This window comes from Periplaneta americana, chromosome 12 (assembly GCF_040183065.1).
Source record: "Periplaneta americana isolate PAMFEO1 chromosome 12, P.americana_PAMFEO1_priV1, whole genome shotgun sequence".
NCBI classification, from domain to species: Eukaryota; Metazoa; Arthropoda; class Insecta; order Blattodea; family Blattidae; genus Periplaneta; species Periplaneta americana.
In genome coordinates, this window is record NC_091128.1 from 49,436,395 (window position 1) to 49,460,280 (window position 23,886).

General features: G+C 33.3%; 1 protein-coding gene across 1 annotated transcript; it reads right to left on the reverse strand.

The window, feature by feature from the left end:
• Positions 1 to 258: 258 nt before the first annotated feature.
• MSBP (membrane steroid binding protein) lies at positions 259 to 23,886 on the reverse strand. Its single transcript, XM_069841277.1, has 3 exons — positions 23,494 to 23,886; positions 23,137 to 23,286; positions 259 to 6,187 (listed from the first exon to the last, which is right to left on the reverse strand). The coding sequence occupies exons 1-3, from the start codon at positions 23,798 to 23,800 to the stop codon at positions 6,072 to 6,074; spliced, it is 573 nt and encodes a 190-aa protein (XP_069697378.1). The 5' UTR covers positions 23,801 to 23,886; the 3' UTR covers positions 259 to 6,071.

The window sequence follows — 23,886 nt, forward strand, 5'->3', positions numbered from 1 at the left end:
GTTATGAACACTGTACTTACGTAATTATTATTTGTGAATAACAATATCACAACTTATCTGCACATGAAAGAGTTCCTGTCTTCAGAAATACTCATGAAAACAGTAACCACGAAAACTTCAAATGGAGTTTCTAAAACGTCACTCCTGTTCTTCTCTTTGTAAAATCTTCCACATATTGTTGGGAAGGCACCACATAATTATGTTACCCTGTGGTGAAAGGACTGTATTAAATCTCTTTAACAGAGAATGAAACACTACTACAATGTTACTGTTTTACTGTTTTCCAAAGAAAAAATCCAACACCAAATAAAACAGTCATATAATGACAATACATAATTATATCAGAGTAAAGTGCCGCGGTAAGTAATCGGGCTACCACTGATTGTGATATTTCACATCACAACCCTCCCAAATAAATTTGTCTTCAAACTTAAGCTCATTATTCTCACATATACATATAATATATATATAAAAAAAGTCAAGCTCACATACATACACAAAAACTCCCTTTGTCATCCTCATTGGTCCAGATATGTAGTAACTTCACATAAAAAAATTAGACACATTTCCAAATCAGGGTATATTATTCAGTCTTACACACTGAATATGGTTGCAAATATTTTGTCTCCATTGTGATGTATCCAACTTTATGATCACCTACTTTACTTAACTGTCCACCAAATACATAAAACAATGATACATAACATTAAAACGTTCAACAGATAAGTACACAATATATTAAGAGATATATCAATTAAAATCGAAGCAGTAACAATTTTCAGGTTTGAAAGCATACGCTACAAAAACTATCTTATCAGCAGAAGTGGCCTATTGGCATGCTTAGTGCAGAAGATATTAGAAAAGGTCATCAAAGTGCCCAAATTGAGATAACATTGACATTTCACTAAGATTATTACACATTACGTGAATGTATAAAATGAAATATGTTGCCATGTATGGTTGTTACTCAAAAACATAAATCTCTTTTAAGTCACATAAATTAATTCAGGCGAGTTTCATGGAATAAATGCTTTCTGAAGTTAAAAATTAAGTGAATGTCAATAGTTAAATGATTCTACTAAAAAAACTCATATCTCAATTTTCTGCATATAGTACCATAAATTCTATTGATATTTATACTCAACAAAATTTACATGAACACTCCATGAACTTCTATAGGTAGGCAGCCAAACCTATTTTAATTTTTGAAATTTATCTTTTCCTTCCACCCCTAATAACAAGCAAATGAAGCAATAAAGAGTGAACTATGTATATATTATAGTAATGAAACCAAACTCTAAAATGAAGCAGTAGTTAATGCAGACATAGATTTGAATATTAAGTAATGGAGATTTTCGTTAAACTGTATTATGGTATCTTGCTATTAAACTCGTGAAATATGTATCACTACCTTATCATACGGTTTATATAAAAGAAGTTAAGTATTGCAAGTAATGATACACTCAGTCCCATACTTAGGAAGTGTTACATCCATGGGCCCAAAAACATGTTGAGCCTCCCCCCCTTTACCAACTAAGTTCACCAAATCTTAGATACTTAACAGTCAAAAAAAAAAAAAAAATAGCATGTAACAATTTAACATATGCTTCTACTATCTAATGTCGACATCTTGCGAAGTACGAAAATTTATTTTTGCTTGATTTTTTTCTCAAAATTCTGCCACCCCTACAAATTTGCAGCCCCGGGACTCAGGTCCATGTGTAAATACGGGTCTGAATACACTAGTTCGTTTATCAGGCACCTTTTCCTTCTCGTTAATGCAAAGCAAAATAAAATAACAAGCTCAATATAAAATGCCACTAAGTCATAGTGCTAGACAAACTGTAATGTTGACTGAAATGAATATCTCCTTAATGTTATCAAGTAAAAAACTGTTAACCAGTTACGCAAAAACACATATTTATGCGAGAATTATTATAAAAAGATAATTAATTTCTATCAGTTCATGAACCAATTTTCTTCATTATGATCCTTGGCCCCAATGGAATGTCTCTATGGAAATTATGTAATTTATTGTGTGCCCAGTCAAGTTGTTGGACAGCAAAATCAACATATTTAAGGAACTGCCTACTGGATGAACAAACCAGAATTTCAGTTAGGATTCCAAGGACATGAAGATCACTCTTCATAACTAAGCCATCTTAACCTATTCTGGCAAAAGCAAGTCAAATAATACATAACAAACTAAAAAAAATAGCATTCAGATGGTTAGTTGCTGCAATGACATTAAATTTAAGTTATGTTTAATATCACTATAGTCTTATGTACTTTTCAATATTAAAGAAATTCAGAAAATTTAGTCACTACAGAAAAGAAATGGGAATATCGTACTGTACCTTTAAAATATCAACCAAAAATGTTGGAAATCACAGATATAAACTTTCGGAGATATGTTTTCCCATATTCAGTACAATATATGGTAAGGAGATATGGAGTTTCAAAAGATGATAGTTTATTCTCTCCTATTTACAATATTTAAAAAAATGTAAATAACGATTACCCATTATAATTAATTCCAATGGGAGTTCTTATGTTTTTTTCTATTGGAAAATAATGATTAAAAAAAACAACATTCCACTATTACAGGACTATTTATATATCATGCAACCCAAATATATTTGTGGTTATTTATACAATGCTCTCTCTTTAACTTACGAGAATGCCACAAAATTACACTAATAATTAATATAATCACACAACATTGTAACAAATAACTTTTTATCTATAAAACAAACTCTTTGTAAATTGCTTATGTCAAATTTTCAAAGTATTTCCATACACAACAGTGTTAGAACAACTTGTTTCTCTTTCAGTAAGTTGATAATTAATTCATAATGTTATTTATCCAGATATTTATATGTTTTTATTACAGAATACAATGCATAGGAATGTAAATATATAGTGCAACTATTAACGCAAAATCTATTAAATAAAGCACTGACAAGTGTGGTAGAAAGGAACTTATAACAAACAAAGTCCTAAGAAATGTTGTACAGAACTAAGTGATTTTTATACCATTAATTAACAGACATATATTAATGAAAGACAAAGTAACTACACAAGTTAAACCCATTAAGGTAACTAATCCATAATATGTTCTGATATGTAGGAAGCAAGATACTAATGTGTCCTGCAGTTTTCACCATACTGGATTCTCAAAAAGGACTCTCATGCACTAGAACACTATGTACAACTCAAAATATTCAAAATAATAGGATAAAACTCATGTAAATCACGGTTATGTTAGAAGCCTTTCAGTACATTTAGGTATCTTTTCATGAATCACAGTTTGCTTATGGTGTCACATCTTTGGGGTTATCTTTTGAGCGAATCAGACACTTCTTTTAGACTTTCTTTGTATCTGATCTACACAACATGGCACAGACAATTATGAACACATCATTCATCAATCTCTGTAAGTAGCTAAGAGGCACTCATAAGATTACGGCTAAGATGTACGTTCTTATAAATTACATTGTATTGCACGTGCCTACTTACAGTTACTCGTAAGATAATGCCAAAAACTAAATCGAATTTTTAATATGAGCCAGAGATAGAGAGAACAATTCTAAGATAACTGAATTTTGATTGCAACTAATTTTCAATTTTCATGTCTCATAGATCATGAGTCAGAGCAAATAAATTATATTGTTTTACATCAATTAGGAGAAGATGTCCATCACTTCAGAGTCAAAATACCAATATTAATCACTAGGGCTAGGATTTTGATGAAATTGCATCTTTTTTCTAGTAAGCCAGAAACATACCTGCTTTAGTATTTATATGTTATGTGATATGCTAAGCGTTTTAAGATATATTTGTTAGGGCATTTTTTGCCTGTTTCAACTCATAAGAGCATTTTTTGTTTTATTCGGTCATTTTTTAGGCATTTTCATTTAATTTTGGCCATAAATCTCCATTATTAATGTAAAACAATGTTTATTTGCTATGATATTTTCTCTACATATTTTGTCCATTAATACCCATTATTTTGTATAATATTTTAATCGTTTTTCTACCCTAATATTGCCATTTTAACGTAGTACACCCCCATGTAATGGATCAGTCCAACCACCCCTTCAATGTAGACTCCTCTATACCTGCTAATTCCAGATAAGAGTGGCCTTGTGGTAGACTACATGGAAACTACATCAGGTAAAATAATTAATTAAAGTGTACTACTTAGAAAAAAAATATGTAAAATTAAATAAACTTAAATGTTGGTGTTAGAATTTAATTTTAATTATTAGTCTAAATATTAAGTAATACAAAACCTCTTTTCCTACTAAGCCAATTATGTAAGATCAACTTTTAGAGCATTTTTGAAAGTTTTTTAGGTCATAAATGCATTGTTTTTAGGACATTTTTTCATGATTTATAGGTCATAAAAATCCTAGCCCTATTAATCACACTCCAATTTTCGTGTGGTACCAGTAGTTAATAATGGTACTATAGACAAATCCGCATTTTATGAACATCTCAATTAGTGATGGGAGTATTCGAATAAAAAATATACTAATTATTCAATTCTTGTAAGTTCTCGACATATATCTCGAATCGTGAACAAGTATTCGAATACTTTGCTCAGATGGTAAATGCTGCGAGAAGTAAAGAATGAGAACAGAAAGTAGAGGAAGTTCTCGAGAACACAATCATCTCAATCGTATACATTTGGCTAACCTCGCCTACAAACATGAGGTAGTTGCATGCAATAAAGACTTGCTCCAGATCGTCTCTGTCTCAGCTCTCTCCTCTTTCTTTTTCTCATCTAATTACGGAAAGCATAAATCAACATTTTTATCGGAAGTTGCAGACAGCTATATCACGTCATTGGAATAATAAAAAAAATATAAACTCCTGTGCTTGCACAATACACTGCCGCCATTGCTATCGTTATCACTGTCATGTTGGATAGGAGAACCAAGAAACAGGAACCTGCCGGTGAGTAACCAAATCATTATTCGAATGATAAAAATATTCGAGAACTTTTATTCGAATAAATTATTTGATTCTTAATGTTATTCGAGAACAGATTATTCAATTCTTAAAATTCGATTCTGCCCATTACTAATTTCAATACACACCAAGACTAGTTCGATTTGAAATTAATAGTACAACTACTCACTATTCTTCATTAAATGGAAATAAGGGAAATGAAAATGTTGGAAGATGTTTCAACAGTAATGTAAAGAAAGTTACATAGGCAACTTATTTTTCACATTTTAAACTTACTGTGATTTCCTTAATTGGAAATTTTAGGGATTTATATCTGACACAAATACAATCTAAAAGTAGTATAAACTGTACTTAAAACAGCATTCATAAATGCACTTGATTCCTGAAATCCAAGATGGTGAAATAACAGATTAACCAATTGTAACATTTTATCTCAATTTCCACAAATATTCTGCAGAATGTGAAATGAAACTGCATGGAAAAAAGCCAGAACATAAAATTATGAAGATATACAACTATTCTACCTTCACCGCACATAGGTTTTGATTCATTCAAATAAGCATATACAACTGTTGGCCAGAAATTCCACCTTTATATATAATTCATAATGATCTAGCAAATCATAATGATAAAGAGGACTATTTCTCACTGCAAGTATATTAAAAATTACTTGTAATATACTGCAAACGTTTCCTCGTTTTCTGCTATGCTATAATGAAAATATAGGTATTTCGTTTAGAAAGTGAGAGAGAAACTCTGTATTTCAAGTAAGATTTTATGAATTGGAAATTCTTAAATGTGTACAAAATTGTGTTACTACTTTATGTACACTTAAAAACTTATCAATAATCACCCAACCTCCCCACCTTTTACAGTTGGTAGCAGATTTCGGCAGTAATCAGCTATGGTGAAGTCCCACAGACGAAAAAAAAAAAAGTGACATCACATTACCACACAAAGAATTGGTCTTATATCAACGTAAGAGACAACTAAGAGTCCACAGCTGTATAGCAAAACAAATAGCTGCTGCCGAATCAACGAGGTACAAGTGAAGCCCATTCCACCTTGAAAAACTGGGCTGGTTACCTCAATTTTCACTCATCTTTGGACTTTTCTGCAGTTTCCTGCTGACTTCCTTCTTCCTCTTCATCAGAGTAATTAGTTGGTTCTTCTCCAGGCTTTAGCAGCCGACCAACATAATCATATTTCTCTGTATAAAAAAGTAAAATATTGTTATCAGCATCATGATTACTACTACTACTACTACCACCACCAATGTCACTACCACCGGCACAACCACCAAATAAATTCATAATTTTTCTATCCTAGGCACACCTGTGTTGAAGTTAACGAAAAAGATATAGACACACTAAGGCCCGATTGTATAAACCATTTAATCTTAGATCAGAGGTTAAATTGATCCTTGTTTCAGCTGAACTTGGAATTTTGTGTTGTATAAAGTCTAATCTGAGATTAATTTGTCTCAAACTAAAGTCAACTTTGACTGAAGAAATTTCTCCGATTAAGTTAGATGATCCAAGTTCAGTTATTTCTTTTCTATTTGAAATATACGAGTGACAGATTGTGCAAATAAAATATCCATTATTATTAATTTTAATAGATGTTAGGTACATTTATATATATTTCTTTCAAGTTCTTGCCTTAATACACAAACATGCTTATATTTTATAAGGCTCTATCGTGTTCAGCAGTATCAAATAACATAACCTATAATTATATTATGTTTATAACAACCATTAATTATTAATGGATATGACAGGTACATTCATAAATGTTCAATTAACTGTATTAATAAAGGAAAATTGTCGTTTTATAAAGCTTTATTATGTTTAGCAGTATCAAACATCATAACATAACTTGGAGAACAGTCAACCTTCTTCTTATTGTCCGCCATTATTTACATAGCACAAAAAACCAGTGTCTCCAACAGAATGTAATACGGAAAGTCGCCAAAAAGTAGTTGTAAAGTCGCTAGATTTCTCATTATCAACAAAGAAAGATTAAATTTTGTCACTATGGGGTGCTAAAAAGGTCGCTAAATCCCTATTTAAGCAATATAAAAGTTAAAAGAAATTGTTGTTGAAAAAGAGTTAAAGTCACTAGATTGGCAACACTGAACAAACCTGTGTAACATGGTCCACGCATCACGTATTTCACCTGTTTATGCGATGTTGCCAAATCCTTTTGACGTGAACTTAGATTGCATTTGAACCAAGGTAATTTGATCGCAGAAAAGTTTTATACAATAGAAGAAGTGTCTGAACATGGTTCACTTTTCGATCTTCGATCAAAGTTGATCTTTAGTCAGGGAGTTTTATACAATTGGGCCTAAAAATTCTACAATGGAACTCTAGGTCTTTAAGAAACAAAATGGATTTATTAAAGCAAGAATTTCAGGACAAAAAGCCTTCTATAATATGCATACAAGAATCTTTTCAGATTGATGATGATTTGCTGGCTACAAAATTTTTAATCTGTTCCGTGAAGATAGAGGGGGTGGAGGTGTTGTTACCATGATCCACAACTCCATTCATGTAACTGAATCTAAACAACAATTTAAAGACCAAATTAAATACATTAGGACAAAATTATTACTTCAAAATAACATTTCATTTTCACTTGTCAATGTACATATACCTCCAGGCCTAAACCTAGTAATGGATGATATAGAACAATTGATCCCATCTGATTGCAAGTTTGTCATAGTTGGTGACTTTAACAGTAAACATCACATATGGAATAATGGACCTTCCAATCAATATGGAAACATAATCCACAAATGGTTACTGAATAATGACATCATTTTACTTAATGACAACAAAACAGCAACATATCAATGTGCCAGTACAGGATCTGCAAGTACAAGTGCTCTAGATCTCTCTTTCTGCTCATCAAACATATATGATAATTTCAAAAACTGGAGTGTTGGTGAAGATCTGTCAAGTGATCATCTTCCTGTTTATATTACATTTCCATTCTCTACAAATAACTCGCCAGATAACATGCTACCTAAAACAAAATGGAAAATAAAGTCCGCAGACTGGTGTAAGTTCAATAATGAAACTACAAGATTTAACAATTTTAATGATGAAACAGCATTGTCTCAAAAAACTATTGATTCCAGAACTTCAGAAATTACTGATATCATAATTGCAGCAAGACAGTCTATTTCCATTATCAAACAACAATCTTGTAGGCCTATGAACATCTGGTGGAATAATGATTTAACTTACATGAGAAAACAACAGCAATCTGCTCGGCGACAATAGATGAAAACGAGAACAGTTGATGACAAAATAAAATATAATAAAGCAAGGACAAATCTCAGAAGAAGTACTCTTGAAGCCAAAAGAACAAGCTGGCCGCGATTTGTTGGGTCTTTAAACCTGTGTTGAAATACAGATGATACATAGGTGAAGTGTATGGAACACAAAGTTAGCTTGAAGAGACTTTCTTCATATACGACCTTTTATAAAAAAAATTTCACTATTTTATTACTTGCTAACATACATATCAGTGGTGCAAGAAAAACAGGGCAATTGTACCAAACAAATTCTTAGTAACTAAAACCATACTTCCTATATCATGAGTAACAGATGGCACAGAAGTGAGTAATGTTGAACTGTTGGCAAGAGAGCCATTAGTTCTCTAGCACTCTAATATCTTTCATTAAAAGATGTTTTTCAAACGAATGGTGGAGGAGATGATCTTTATCCATTTCTTCTTGAAGGTTACAAATTGGTCATAGAAGTGAAAAATATAATTAAATTCTACTAGTGGCTTGTGCAGCAAATGCTGCAAACTAAGTTCATTAGACGTTCAAATAAACATTTTTCAGATTTATTTTCAATGAAGAATATCAGACATTCTGAAAGTTATTTGCTTCCATAATAATGAAACATACTCCCTCTGAATGGTTTTTTATGCCAAATACTTTTTCTTGAACCTATACACCTTTAGTTTTTTAGTTTGAATGCGAAAACGCAAGTAACAATGTCAGGACGATCAGTGGGTTTTTCATGTGGGAGTAAAGCAGTAGCTATTTCAGATCACTGCGGGTTGTAGGTGAAAGTTAAAAAAAATGTCAGGTTTACTATGCTTTCGAACAATAGACATAGCATCTTGGTATAGCTGCTGCATGTTTCGTAAACTACCTTAAAATGTAGAGAGTAAAATCATTTTATCCTGCTAAGAGATCTTGCTGAAATGATCGGGAGACTACAAAATCTTGTAGGCCTCATATTTTATCAACAGTAATCTCACTAGACGTTTTGATTTATCTAAGGAAAATCAAAACTCGAGTGGGATTTAATTAACTATTACATGATTGGAAGAAATTATATAAAGATTAGAAGTAACGAAGTACTCCAATACAATAAAATATTAATTGACTTACGAAAATACAACTGTCTTCAAATGTATTATTGTACCATCTCAACATTACAAATATTACGCTAGATGCATGCTAGATGGCAGTAGTGAGCAATGCCTTCTCGTCGAGAAGTTCTCGATGGCAATGTTACTAGTCAAGAAGGCTTTGTTGATTCAGTTTCATTTTTATTAAAATGCAACATTCCACTTCAATTATCCGAATCCTAGTAATCAACGTCACTTGACAGATGATTTTCAATAAATCTTAATATTAAACAATCTCTGATACGTGACTATCCATAATATCATATAGCAGAAGCTATAACATAACCTAACTAATATACACAAGTGTTAGAAAAGTTTTAATTAATGACGATGACATAAAAAATAAACATGAATAATTTTAAAAGGAATAATTATTGAATGTACAATTTTCAAATTTGAATGTGGTTGGTGGTTCAATTGATGTTATATTGGACATGTGCGTAATAGAAATGGAACTCATTGATTTAGGCCTACATGGTGTATTCAACTCATTCAGAATTTCCGAATGAATAATTTTAAAAGGAATAATTATTGAATGTACAATTTTCAAATTTGAATATGGTTGGTGGTTCAATTGATATTATATTGGACGTGTGCGTAATAGAAGTGGCCTACATGGTGTATTCAACTTATTCAGGATTTCCGAATGGTGCTCTTCATTTATTTGTAAATCGGATTTCAGAAGATGCATAGGTATGATAAGTGATTTTTATTAATTCTTGTTCTTGAATGTCATATTTGAAACTGCTGTGCATCGACTGGAGTGGTTTGTAATTTTATATATATATATATATTTTTTTTTTTTCTTTTTTTGACGTCCAGACCAGCGCAGTTTCAAATCTTGGCAAACAAAGAAACAAATGCTAGGGACGCGATAAAATTATACAAATGCTAGGGACGCGATAAAATTATACAAATGCTAGGGACGCGATAAAATTAAACAAATGCTAGGGATGTGATAAAATTGTGCGATAAGCAGCCATGATTGGTTGAAAGACGTCCTTTCGTACCGTTTTATTGGTCAAAAGTAGTATGACGTAGTAAGAGTGTAATAGTCAGTATAAAGTAATACCTTTTGATCTTTCCTTAGAAACTCTTAATTTTTACGCTCTCTCGAGCCAATACTGAAGAGAATCACGCATATAAATTGACACCACATCGCCATTAAATATATGAAAAAGACCCAACCCCACTTGATTAATAACTACAAAAATATTTGATTTTTAATAACAATATTATTATCTTATGTAAGTTTTATAGTTTTAAATAACATATACTAAATAGCCACCACTCAGTAAATTATATAGGCTAAATCAAGATCTAATGTAAGATATTCTCTACATCTATTTATATAACCCCAAAATGTTTCACTTTCATATCATCAATATAGCATTAATAGTATAATTAATGAAAAATAGTCACAGCATGGCATTAACTATAATAATATTTCATTTCTAATGGTAATAATGTCATCAAACCACCTCAAGTTTTGTAGTTTTTAATACCCAATACACAGCTGTACTCAGAAAATTGCACACCACAGAATTAGACCTGGAAATTATTTTTAGTAAGTCTTGAAATCTGTAATAACCAATTTAATTTGAGCTCTAAATATGTCAGCATTTTTGCAGATCATGGCCTTCGTGTAATATTGTTTACTGTGTGGTAGAAGGAGGGCAAAGTCGGCCGTGGTTCGGCGCGGAAGTTGCGCGCACACCTGCTTCCTGGGGCATGTGCTGTGGCATAGAGAGGAGAGGAGAGAGAGAGCGACTGCGGCAGAGAGGGAAGAAATCCAGAGAATTCGGTCTTCTGGACATCCGTGGAAATTTCTAGCATCGTACTCTCTGGAAACTATGGTTTGGTTATAAAAGAAGAGAGGCGAGTTAGTTAGGAGCAGTTGTTGTTGTTGTTGTAGTTGTTGGACAGCAAGCCAGCCAGTCTTGTGTAGCAGGGAAGCCAGCTTTGAGACCGGAGTTCAACTTGAGTGTGTCCACAGCTGTGTGAGCGTCTGAAGACCTGAGTTCGAGTGCAGTGGACCGCAGTTGGGAGACCTGAGTTCGAAGTTCAGTGGACTGTCTCTGAAGGTCTGGGGTTCGAGATACTGTGAACTCGGGTGGCTGAGCTAGAAGAACTAGCCAAGGCAAACGAACTGTGAATTGAGAACTGACAGTTCTGTGTTGTAAATAGTGCTTTGTGAACATTAGTTAAGATTAGCAGTACATTGTTCTCAATCATCCAAGTAAATTGTCATTGTCGTCTGTGGAGTAAAATAACGAATACTGTGTTACTGTGTGGAGTGGAAATCCCATTGTTGACGGGAGTATTTAAACTAAATTATAGAAAGTGATTATTGTTCTTTTGAATAAAAGTTACAGTCATGTTTTGTATTAAAGTTACAATATTTACACCACACCGCCATGAAGTATATGAAAAAGACCCCACTTGATTAATAACTACAAAAATATTTGATTTTTAATAATATTATCTTACGTAAGTTTTGTAGTTTTATATAGCCGCCACTCAGTAAATTATAGAAATGAAGATCTAATTTAAGATATTCTCTACATCTACTTATATAACCCCAAAATGTTTCATTTTCATATCATCAATATAGCATTAATATGTATAATTAATGAAAAATAGTCACATCATGGCATTAACTATAATAATATTTCATTTCTAATGGTAATAATGTCATCAAACCACTTCAACTTTTGTAGATTTTAATATTCAATACACAGGTGTATTCAGAAAATTACACACCGCAGAATCAGACCTGTAAATTATTTTTAGTAAGTCTTGAAGTTTTCAATAACCAATTGAATTTGAACTCTAAATTGTCAGCAATAATGCAGATCATGGCCTTCATGTAATAGTCTATTGTTTATTGTAGTGTGTGTTTTGTTTTATTCTGATATCCAATTAGTTCTCAAAACTGACGAAAAATGGATTTTGGAAAATAGGAAAATGTTGTAGGAAAATTGACATTTCACTGAAAACTATTATTTTTCTGAAAAACTTTGGGTTCCAAGCTTCAAAAATGAGGAATCATTTATTAAAATCCATTCAGCTGTTTTCCCGTAATTTCCATTACCAGTTCAAATTATGTATATAGATGTTGTCTATATTGACAGTAAAAATATTAGTTCAAATATCCTCAACTATGCCCCGCAATATTACACGCTCTGCAATGAACCTTCAATCAGCTACAAAGGTGTAGTTATTTAAATAGCCCTAATACGACTAGTAAGGGCAAAGGATGCGTAACTATTTTGTATATGAATGTACCTGTATATGCGCTGTGACGTCACATATACTTTGAATCAGACAACTTCATTTCAGTTTATAGGTAGCTGGAATACAGAGCCTAGTTATATAATACAAGACACAGGGTCATATTGGGGTTTAACTGCAAATGCATGCCTTTTTTCAAAACAATTTTTTTTTTTTATTTTAGGTGATGACTAGCAAAAGCGGCCTTCAGTGACTCTTGAAGAGTTATTTGAATGCTCGATAGAAAAGCTCTTGAGAATCATTATATGAGTATGTTTTGACTAGATTATAAACAGAAAAGTGTTCACAGAATGTTTTTCAGGGCATTAAGAAACCTATTTATTTTGTGAATGATTTTAAGAAACGGTGCAAGTTGTGGGGGACATTTCTGGCAAAATATTCGGAATGGTTGAATTTTACTTTTTTAAAACCTTTTCCAACCACAACCCTACAAACATTAGGAAATCCAGTAACAGTATAAAAATCGTATCACAGTAAGTGCATTAGGTGGGCAATCAATAACCTTTTTGAATTTTACTCTGTTAACAGTAACTACTCTGTGGATACTTCTGCACACTGAAGTCTTACAAATTACATGCATATCTGCTACTGTATGGAGCTGACAGCCAGTAACCAAACCAAAGCAAAGCAATAAACAGCTATTACATTGAGGTTAGGGCCCACTTTTCCCCACTTGGATGTTGGTTGTGATTTCATATATCTTGGAGTGTTCCCATCACAGTGGGATTCATTCGAAACCTTTCATTAAATTCATACAATGATACACATGTGTTATTAATTCTTGCCTGGAAAATTTAGACATCAGTCTTCTTTGATTAGGCATCTATTCAATAGTTTGGTTTGAGTCACTAGAACTGCTAAACAACATCACAATTGCTTTACTTTAATTCTTAATGGTATCCAGTTACAAAATATTAATTTAAGGGGAGTTTATCTGCCCTATAATGAAAATGTTAAATTTCCTTATTTAAGGACCCATAATAAATACATAGGCTAATTATTTTCCTCATTCACTATTCGGTGCACTATTAAATTTTACACATCTCAGAACAATAAATTGTATATAATGTGTTAACTTTACAAATAAAGTTTACACATTTGTAAAATAACTCCCTGATTGTGAAATAAAAAAAGATTTCACTTAAAGCTCAACTTTACACACTCAGGCCCGGTTGCAGAAACACCGATCAAAATATGATTGGCGATCAAGAAGGGTTTGATTGGCCATCAGTTCTATTTCTGTTGCAGAAAGAACAATCAGTGTTTGATCGGAAATCAGTCTTCCATCAGATTTGATCAACAGATTTTTGCTGGTTAAGTCACTGATCATCGATCAAGCAGGCTATTTATGTTGTTCTGTTTATAATGCAGTATTATATAGTAAATAGTTATAGCGTAACAATATTGTTTTCGACATAATGGATTCTTCTGATGAAGAAATTTTAAATGAAAAAAAAATATTATTAAGAAGAGGGCGTTTCCGTGATAGACATGAATTGTTTTTATGTATAATGACAGAGAATTTGAGCAAAGATTTAGGTTAAGTAAGGATTCCTGTGTTTTGTTACTTTCAAAAATTGAAACAAATATATGCAGACAGACAAATTGAAACCTTCTACTTTCTCCTATGAACCAAGTTCTAATAATGCTGAGATTTTATGCTGTTGGAATTTTTCAGGCGGTCTTGGGTTATCTTGTTAGGGTCCACAAATCAACTATTTGCCGAGTAGTTAGGAATGTTACGTATGAAATTGCTTTGTAATGGCAGGGTCTCATAAATCCCCAAACTTCAAACAGGGAACGATTTGAAATCCAGAGAGAATTTTCAGCCATGTCAGGATTTCCAAGAGTAGCCTAATATTGGTTGTATAGACTGCTCACATCCCCATCCAATCACCTAGTTGAAATGATGCCGAACTTTATCGAAATAGAAAAGGTTTCTTTTCTGTGAATATACAGGCAATATGTAGTATACACCATCATTGAAATTCTGGAATGTTGTAGCCCGTTTGCAGGGTTCTACACATGACAACACAATATTTTTAATGAGTAGGTTACGAGCTCCATTTGTAAACAGAGAGATGGGAAATGGAATTATTTTGGGTTATGGAGGCTATGCATGTTCCAATTTCTTGTCGATTCCCCTAGCAAATCCCACAACAGAAGCCCCCTCACTTTTTTTTTTGTTTTCTTCATATTCTTTCACTATATTGTAGTCTATATACAAATAGAAACCGCCTGTTTCCTTTCTACAAAAAGCAACAAAACAACAAAACATTCACTTGTTTTCCTAGTCACCGCCCACTTGATGCATTCCTTTCGCGACTTTTAAAGAGCATCAAATTGGCTGTGGTTGCTAAATAGCGCTGTTGTCAAATGTATTTCTTTCTTAAATCACCAATTAGTAAATTGAGACAAGTTGATTGGAGATTCATGTTTGTGCAACGCAATGAACAATCAAATAAATCAGACATCAACTGATTGGCGATCAGGGACTGATTTGATTTGCGTTTCTGCAACCGGGCCTCAGACTATGAAACAGGAGTTCATAATTCACAAAAATTGTAAACAATGGGAAACCAGCCCTAGGTCTGTAGCTCAGCAATTTTGTTCTTGACATATAGATTTGCTTATTCTGCATGCTGTTAGCTGTCCATCACAGATATTTATGGCAACAAAATGTTATAAAATGTTTTATTCACTAATTTCCTCTGACACATATCGTTAAGTGAGATGTACTGCATGATAGATGAACAGCTGTCAAAAAAGAAAAAGTGACCGCACTTGTGAACAGCGAATATATTCTAAGCCCACTTCGAATCACGGTGATGTAACACGATGCATGCCCTTGTAGATGCGCATTTCAAGAATTTCGAAACTATGGTGTTTAAGCAGGAGTCATTCGATATCTGCATCTCGTAGAGCAGCAGCAGATTGCTCGCTTAATGATTCGAAGGTTGTGACTTCGAGCCTTGTTCAAGTTATCATTTTATTTTGTTATCGTTCGTTAGTGATATAAATAATATTCAAGTTATCATTTATATTCTGTTATCGTTCTTTAGCGATATAAATAATGTAAATTTAATGTTAGGTTTGGAACAACACAGCTGCATAATACTACTATCTGTGCATTTCGAACTGGCGGCTCAAGGTCAAGTAAAGGACTGCATTTGCCACGTGTGCTTATCCCAATCCTGGACCATTTTCCTCAACTAAAGTCAGCTGAGACAGTCAAAATTACCAGTGCTTCAGTTCACAATTTTCAGTTCTATGACTCGTGCATGCTTTGTACTTTTATGCGTGACCTTGAGACGCAAGTTCGAAATGCACAGATAATAGTGTTAGTTTTTTCTTCTTATATTATTACATTATATTATCCTGTAACACAAAATAAAAAGGAGTGACGAGGATTTTAATCTGAGACGTAGACATATAAATTCCGATCTTCTTTTGAATGATTTACGGCATTTAATTGGTACTAATGTAATATAACGCATTGTCAAAAACACTACAACTTAACATTCATTTAGATTATATTCTGAATATTTAATAATGATATAAAAAGGTTACGTTTATGACAATAATATTTATAGTTGCAATAGCCGCTGCAGCAGCTGTAGTATTTGTAACTATAAACAAAGCAATGATTAAGGAGATACTGTGTGGATACAGTTCAATGCACGTCTTTTGAAAGCAAATTACGGCTCTGAGGTCGAGATTATGAACAATTTTTTCTGTAACTCTATAGAATTTGTCTGCAAATTATATAGTTACTGATAAGACTCTAACATGTATTTATATTATTATTTTCTAATTGAAAAATGTATATTTTTATCGTAGTGAATGCTTTCCCATCATTTTAAGACTGGTAGAGGCTAAGACTCTTCGAGGAAACCACGATGCCATTTCTGCCTGCGACTTTGACTGACATGGCTCCACAAAGAGGCGCAGGAACGAAAGAAAGTGTAATACTGGCTGTGATTCACCTTGGTTTTTCGGCATTCGAGACAGGTAGGCATTTCCACATTTCAGAAAGGACAGCTTGGAGATGAGTGCAAAATTATCAATGTTCGGCAATTTTAGGCCGAAAAGCTGGGAGTGGTAGAAGGATAATTTCAACACAGATGTTGCGGAAGAGGTTTCTCATGGTACTCCCATTTCGTCTATCATTTCACTAACACATTCTACCTTCCACTTCATTTCATTTATCACCTGCAATAGTTAAAATAGGCTGGAGTAAAGTCTTCAGTACTGATTTCTGATAAAGGAAGGGCTTGAGATTCCAGACCCTGAGGCGTATTAAGTACTCGCCTGAAGAAGGGATCAGACTGTATCAGAGCTGAGGCAGGATGGTCCACTTGTCAGCATCACATTCACTATCTATCGAACATGAACAATCACCCGATATATAGGGCACACAATGGGCCAATAAGACTAGGTGCAAGGGGGCATATAAAAAGAATCCACATCTTACTTGGGAAGAAATGAAAAATAGCATCCGGGAAACACTGCCTCCATTTTTCCAAGAGAATTGTAAGAGAATAATGCATCACTTCTTAAACAAATACGACAAATAATTATTTGGAACAAGAAGGTCAACAACAGCTTCAGCATCTTTCTTAATTTGAGTGAGTATATGTTTTAACTGCTTAGTAATATTTCTGATCACAAACAGAGTGAACGGTAAGTAATGTCATTAATTCTGATGGGTGATTCCTTGAGTAAAGAGCAACAAAATAGTTAACTACCATTTTTCTGTATTTTGAATAGTTTTCCAGAAAAACGTGCATTTTAAAATAAATTATGATATGCTGCACACTGCAACGACCTGGGAGTCACATGCAGTTTTTTGCTCTGAACAATCCATTAATCTGGCTTGTTTAATGTCAATATCATTGAAGGTCATTGTTTTTAAATTCGTAAGGAGAAATGCAGGTGATATACCACTCAATTTTTGTGCTTCAACTGTGTCAGAGAATAGAGAATGAACAAAGCTCATTTCACGTTATACAAAATCTTGGAAAATTTAAAATAAACTCTAAAACCTAAATTTAACACAGAGAACACAGACAATAAGACACACTTATTTCAAACTAAAGTGAAAGAATTAAGAAATATTTCTATACTCCCATTTCAATTGAATATTCTAGAGATTGTATACAATAATGATGCATATTTCATAGTGTAAAAATAAAATTTTAAAACATTTAAAACTCTAAAGGAAAGAAATAAAAATACAATATGCTTATTTTAAGTTAATTAACATAGTAATATTATGAAACCAATTTATGATACTATAGTTTATTACGTGAGCAAATGTTATGAAATGAACACAGTTTCATACTTATATGTATGTAATACTTGATATAACATTAATACTGAATTTCATATGCTATTTTTTTTTGTACGATAACATTATAAAATATTATTAATAAAGAAATAACATCAGATTTGTAATGATACATAGTTTGATATCATGTTCTATGAAGAAAGAGCCTGCTATGAAAAATTTGATATATTAAATATTATAGCACTGGCAAATCGTTTCATAATGTTAACTTTATGATACAAGTAATGCCTCCTTAGCAGAAGTCCTGACGTTTTGATAGTCACAGTAATATTTTTATGGCACTAATATGATAATGTGGCATATTATACACGATTTTCACTAACATTAAAGACTGTTTATAATGCTGATGTACAATAAATTTTATTTTTAAAAGGTTTGATTTAATTTTAATTAAATATTCGGAGAACAATAAAAAACTTAATTTTCCATTATACAAATGTAATTAATGATTTAAAAGTCTCCTGTTGTCGTACTACAATCATTTTCTTCAGCCAGTTAGAAATAGTTCCCTCCCACTTCAAGTTTTAAAGTAGTAATCGGTAAACTTAGGTACAAGAAATCAAATTTCCCAAGTCAAAGAAATGGTGTTACGATTTCATTTTTCATCTCACCCATTCTTTCCTTGCATACACGAGCTGCATCTTTCCAGGCAGCTTTAGTGTTGTCACACTGCACCAGATTTTAAAATTCTTTTGCGGAACAAAAACTTCCATTGGTTTAGATCAAATTTCGGTAATTTCATAGAAGATGGGCACCTGGTTGGATGTAGTAAGTATTGCTAACTTTTTTACTTTAGAGTTAAATGTTAGTGATTTTTAGTGACTTTTATATGTTAGTTCTTCTTTGAAAAATATTGGAGTGCAAGAGGTCAAATGACTTTATTGTCAAACGCCTGGCATTAGAAAACAACAACATATGTTAGTTCTAGGTTTTTCTACTAGGTGTTGCCGTGATGTTCTTTCAATTTGATTGGTTACAGTTGTCATTTGTTCTAGAATTTTCGTTAATTTTGACTGGGTAATGACGTCAGTTGTTCTTGGTTGTTTGACATGAGTGGTTTATATATTGTTCTGATGGCTAAAGGTATTGGAAGTTTGTCATTTCATGATTTTCTTTCGATTTGATTGGTTTCATTTGTTCTAGAATTTACATTAATTTTGAATGGATAATGACGTCAGTAAGTCACTCTTGGTTGTTTGACGTGAGTGGTGTTATATTGTGTCTGATGGCTAAAGTTATTGAAAGTTTACCATTTTATGATATTTGTGAAAGATGTGGAAACATAGAACAGAGTATTAAATTTTGTGTCGATTTTGGTTCAGTTCTTTCGCTATTGAATAGGAATTGTGTCGGTTGTTGAGGAGAAAACTGTGTTTCTGTGGTTCCAAGGAATTATTTACTGAATTTTCCGTATACGTTAAGGTGTAATAAGTGTTTGAAAAAATTTCATTTTGTGCAAATATATGGTTTAATTATGTGAAGTTGACTGTATGACAAAGTGTTGGTTTAGTTCTTTTGTTGCCTGCATGGTTTAAGTTTAGATTGCCTTGAAGCCTGTGTCATATGCTGGAAGTGAAGTAGTCATTGAAAACGTCAATGACGATTGAATTTTGTTTGATAAGGTGATAAATTATGTTTTGTTTTGTGTTTTCGTGATTTGTGGGGGTAAAGTGCGGACGAAAACTGCCAGAAAAGTACTGCCAACTATGAAGTTCGAATGCCATAAAACACCAAAAAAATCAAAGATTAAATATTAAACATATTTTCATTTTAGAAGGACTTGTTGTTCTTTAAAAATATGAATATATGTTTGATTTTCCATCTTTGATTTTGTGATGTTTGGTGGCATTTGAACTTCACAGTTGGCAGAACTTTTTGGTAGTTTTTGCCAGCCATGTTGGATTTTACCCACCTTCTAGGAAATTACCCAAATGTCTGCACATTTGAAGGACAAAACTATAATTCTTTCAGTCATTTATTATCATAACACACTCCTCTCTTAAATTGACTGAGGATATTGGGAATTTATTCAATAGCTTTCCCAAAATACGCAATGAAATGTTTCATATAAAATAATTTTTTTTTTTTTAAAGGAAGCACAAACAAGCAATATTGTAATAAACTTTTTTGTTTGAAATATCTCAAAGAATAACCCTTCGAAATTAGTGACATTACTTACGGTTCACCCTATATAAAAAAGATTGGCCATCCCCATGTTAAAATTGGTAACATGTGGAAGAGAACAACCACGAAGATTGCCACTGTTCATTGAGAACGATCACTAAATGTAAGTACAGTTGCTCCATGCAATTCAAATGAAAGTTATGCAGTAGATAGATGACAGCATAATGAAACTGATAAAAATTGTTACCGTCAAAGCCTGTAAGGCTGAGCAATCTGTCATATACGTGATTTGGGGTAATACATACTTACTTAATGGCTTTTAGAGAACCCGGAAGTTCATTGCCGCCCTCACATAAGCCCACCACCAGTCCCTATCCTGAGCAAGATTAATCCTGTCCCAACCATCATACCCCACCTCCCTCAAATCCATTTAATATTATCCTCCCATCCATGTCTCAGCCTCCACAAAGGTCTTTTTCCCTCCGGCCTCCCAACTAACACTCTTTATGCATGTCTGAATTCCCCAAACGTGCTACATGTCCTCCCCATCTCAAATAAGTGGATTTAATGTTCCTAATTGTCAGGTGAATAATACAATGGTGGGCTTATGTGAGGGCGGAAATGAACCTCCAGGTTCCTTAAATGCCATAAGTAAGTACTATTAAGATTTTTTTTTTATTTGACATGTTCCATATTCTAGCTGTGAAGCAATATACAAATACCTTGGAATGTAAATAAATACAATACAATACCAGTCTATTCATCTCCACCTACGCCGTTCTACACCGTGAAGATTTCTTATTAACCAGCCACTAGAGAAAATTGTTAAAATATCTTGAAAACACCTATGATTTATTGTATGGGGTAATAGAAATTGGATGTGATTACTGAGAGAGCTGTATACCCTCCCAGCACGTCAAGTTTGATTACCCTCCCAGCACGTCAAGTTTGATGTGCGTGAATGAAAAACATGGCCATATTTTCTGAATGTGACGGGTTTTCACTGTTGCCAACACCTCTTTCAATACTACATAGCTAATCTAACTAACCTAACCTCCCACATAATACTACACCTCTAACCTAACCTGTCACATAATACACACCTAATCTAACCTAACCTAACAATCCTGTCACATAATACTACACACCTGCAATAACATTCCTCATGTTTAGTATCATTTCGTTTTAAATTTTGCCCTCCTTGGTGTACGTAGTGTCGGGAGCCATCTAGTGGATTAAAGATTATGTTTTATCTAACAACGTTCGCAACTCCCGAAATTATATCAGCATCGCCTGTCTGCAGAAATTTTGTCCCACAGGAGTTCTTTCACATGCCAGTATATCTGTTGATATGAGCTTGTCGCATTTAAGTACACTTAAATGCCAATGACCTGGGCCAGGATCGAACTCGCAACCTCAGGCACAGAAGGCCATCTAGTGGAAGAAGTGGAACATGATGGCAGGCGACTCCGGTCTTCATAATTACATTTAGTTCGTTAAGCGTGTGTTTCGTGCATTAATCAATGTGTTAATGATGCAGTGTATATATATATATATATATATATATATATATATATATATACACACATATATGCAATGCAGTAAAAATTGAAATGTGTTATGGCTGTGATAAAAGTGTTGAAAATTGGTTCATATAGCGCCACATTGGCAATGAAAAGTGTGCAATATTCGTTCAGTGGCAGTTGAATGCTTTACTTTGTCCAAAATGACTAATGACGGTCTGGAAGTGTTAACATCTGTACAACATGATCAGATCAAATTATGAGCGATTAGTAATTAGTAAAGTAGCCTAATTTATTAGAGATACTAGGCTCACCAGCGAATAGGGATTATAAAGAATAGACACTTCGCGTCGGTACCATTGATATAGCCGGATTGATTTCAATGACCTTCAAGCCAGCTAGAGCGTGAGATTCTGCTTTCTCCCTAGAGTTGGCGCTGACATCACACCAGCTAGCAGTCGACACAGCGGAAATATAACACATATAATTAATACATCTAAGTACAGTATGTACTCAAATAAAATAAATTGGATCTATAAAATAATAAATCCGTCATTAACTGTAATGTCTAGACTCTAGAGTTCCTTTATAATGAGAGTTGAGACGTTGACCTCAACAACAATTAAAATATGTAATGATTTGATAGCACTGAAAATGGAAAAACAAAATTCTTATGAAAAGTAAAACCATATACCTATATTATATTATATACAAATATTAAACGAATTTGATACATAATTTTATAATGTATTATATTATTTTATAATATAATTTATTATATCTGAAATATAAAAAATTATTATTACAACTAGTTCGTCACTGAGAAATAAGGAAAAGCTGTTAACTTGAATTTATTTGAAGCAAAGCGTTACTGGATTATGCAATAAGGTAGGCAATGTTTGAATCCTGTATCTCAGCTCTATTCTCAATTATCTTAGCCTATGCTCGATTACACTAACCTCTAGCGCTTGAAAGTAGAACTAAACGCCGCGCCGACGCACAGAGAAACAAAACACAGGAAAATTCGCTCAGTGTCCATTCTTTATAATCCCTATTCGCTGGGCTCGCTTACTACTGGATAACGTAATTAGGGCCCAGAACTATACCAAATGTAACATCTACACCAATTATTGAATTGTACCGGCTTTTAAAACTTTACGATATTTATATACCACTCACTCGATGTAAATATAATTCTCAAATATAGCCCTATCGGTACCCTAAAACATTTTCTTCGAATGAAAATCTCGAAATACGACTCTCAGTACAACACAATAAATATATAGGCCTAATAGTGAATTAGTTTAGCAACCTTAAGACTAACACACATGCAACTCTAAAAAAAAGAAAAGCAGCCAGTCACTGCTCACGCATAAAAACAAATGATGTAGGCCTAGGTACAAGGCACAAAACATGTAATATAACCTTCACCTTTGAACTGCATTTCCCATTCTCGGACAGAGTCCATTTCCATCGTATTTAGATCACTCAAATCGTCATACTCATCCTTTGAACTGACAACTGAAAATGTAGCCAAACCACGAGATGCGTCTCGTCCACCGAAGGCAGAATATGGGCCTCCTATGTGTTTAAAGAAACAACACACATTACACCGTTATGGTTGATAAAATTATTGTGTCCATTCATACACTATTATTTTTACAACACTTAACTGAGTGTAATTTGAATACTAAACATGAAAACTTTTCAGTTATAACCTACGAAATTCATCATATGACTACCTGTTACAAATACTGAATGTTCACTTTCTTATGGTAATATTAGTACCTGGCCCATAAAATCGCTTCCCCTTCGTTACGTCAAATACTTTCCCATTGACCGCTACAAGAATTCTGCCGTCTGGTCCAGTTCCATCATATGGCTTGAGTTCTTCGACTGTGAAGTCCCTCCTCAACTTCGGAAGTTCTGGCTCTGCTGGTACAGGCTCGGGAACCTTTTGCCGACTCTTCACAATCTTGTATACCAGTAACGTAATTACGCCAACAAGTGCAATATTAACAGGACTTCTGATAATTTCCAGAAATAAATTGGATAATAAACCACCACTCTCAGTCGGCACCCTACTATCAGCCATCTTGACAACTTTTACGTCGTCATGCCCTCATGGCTGGAAGAACATAGGGAAACTACTTCATAGATAGCGCTGAAATCGACGTAAGC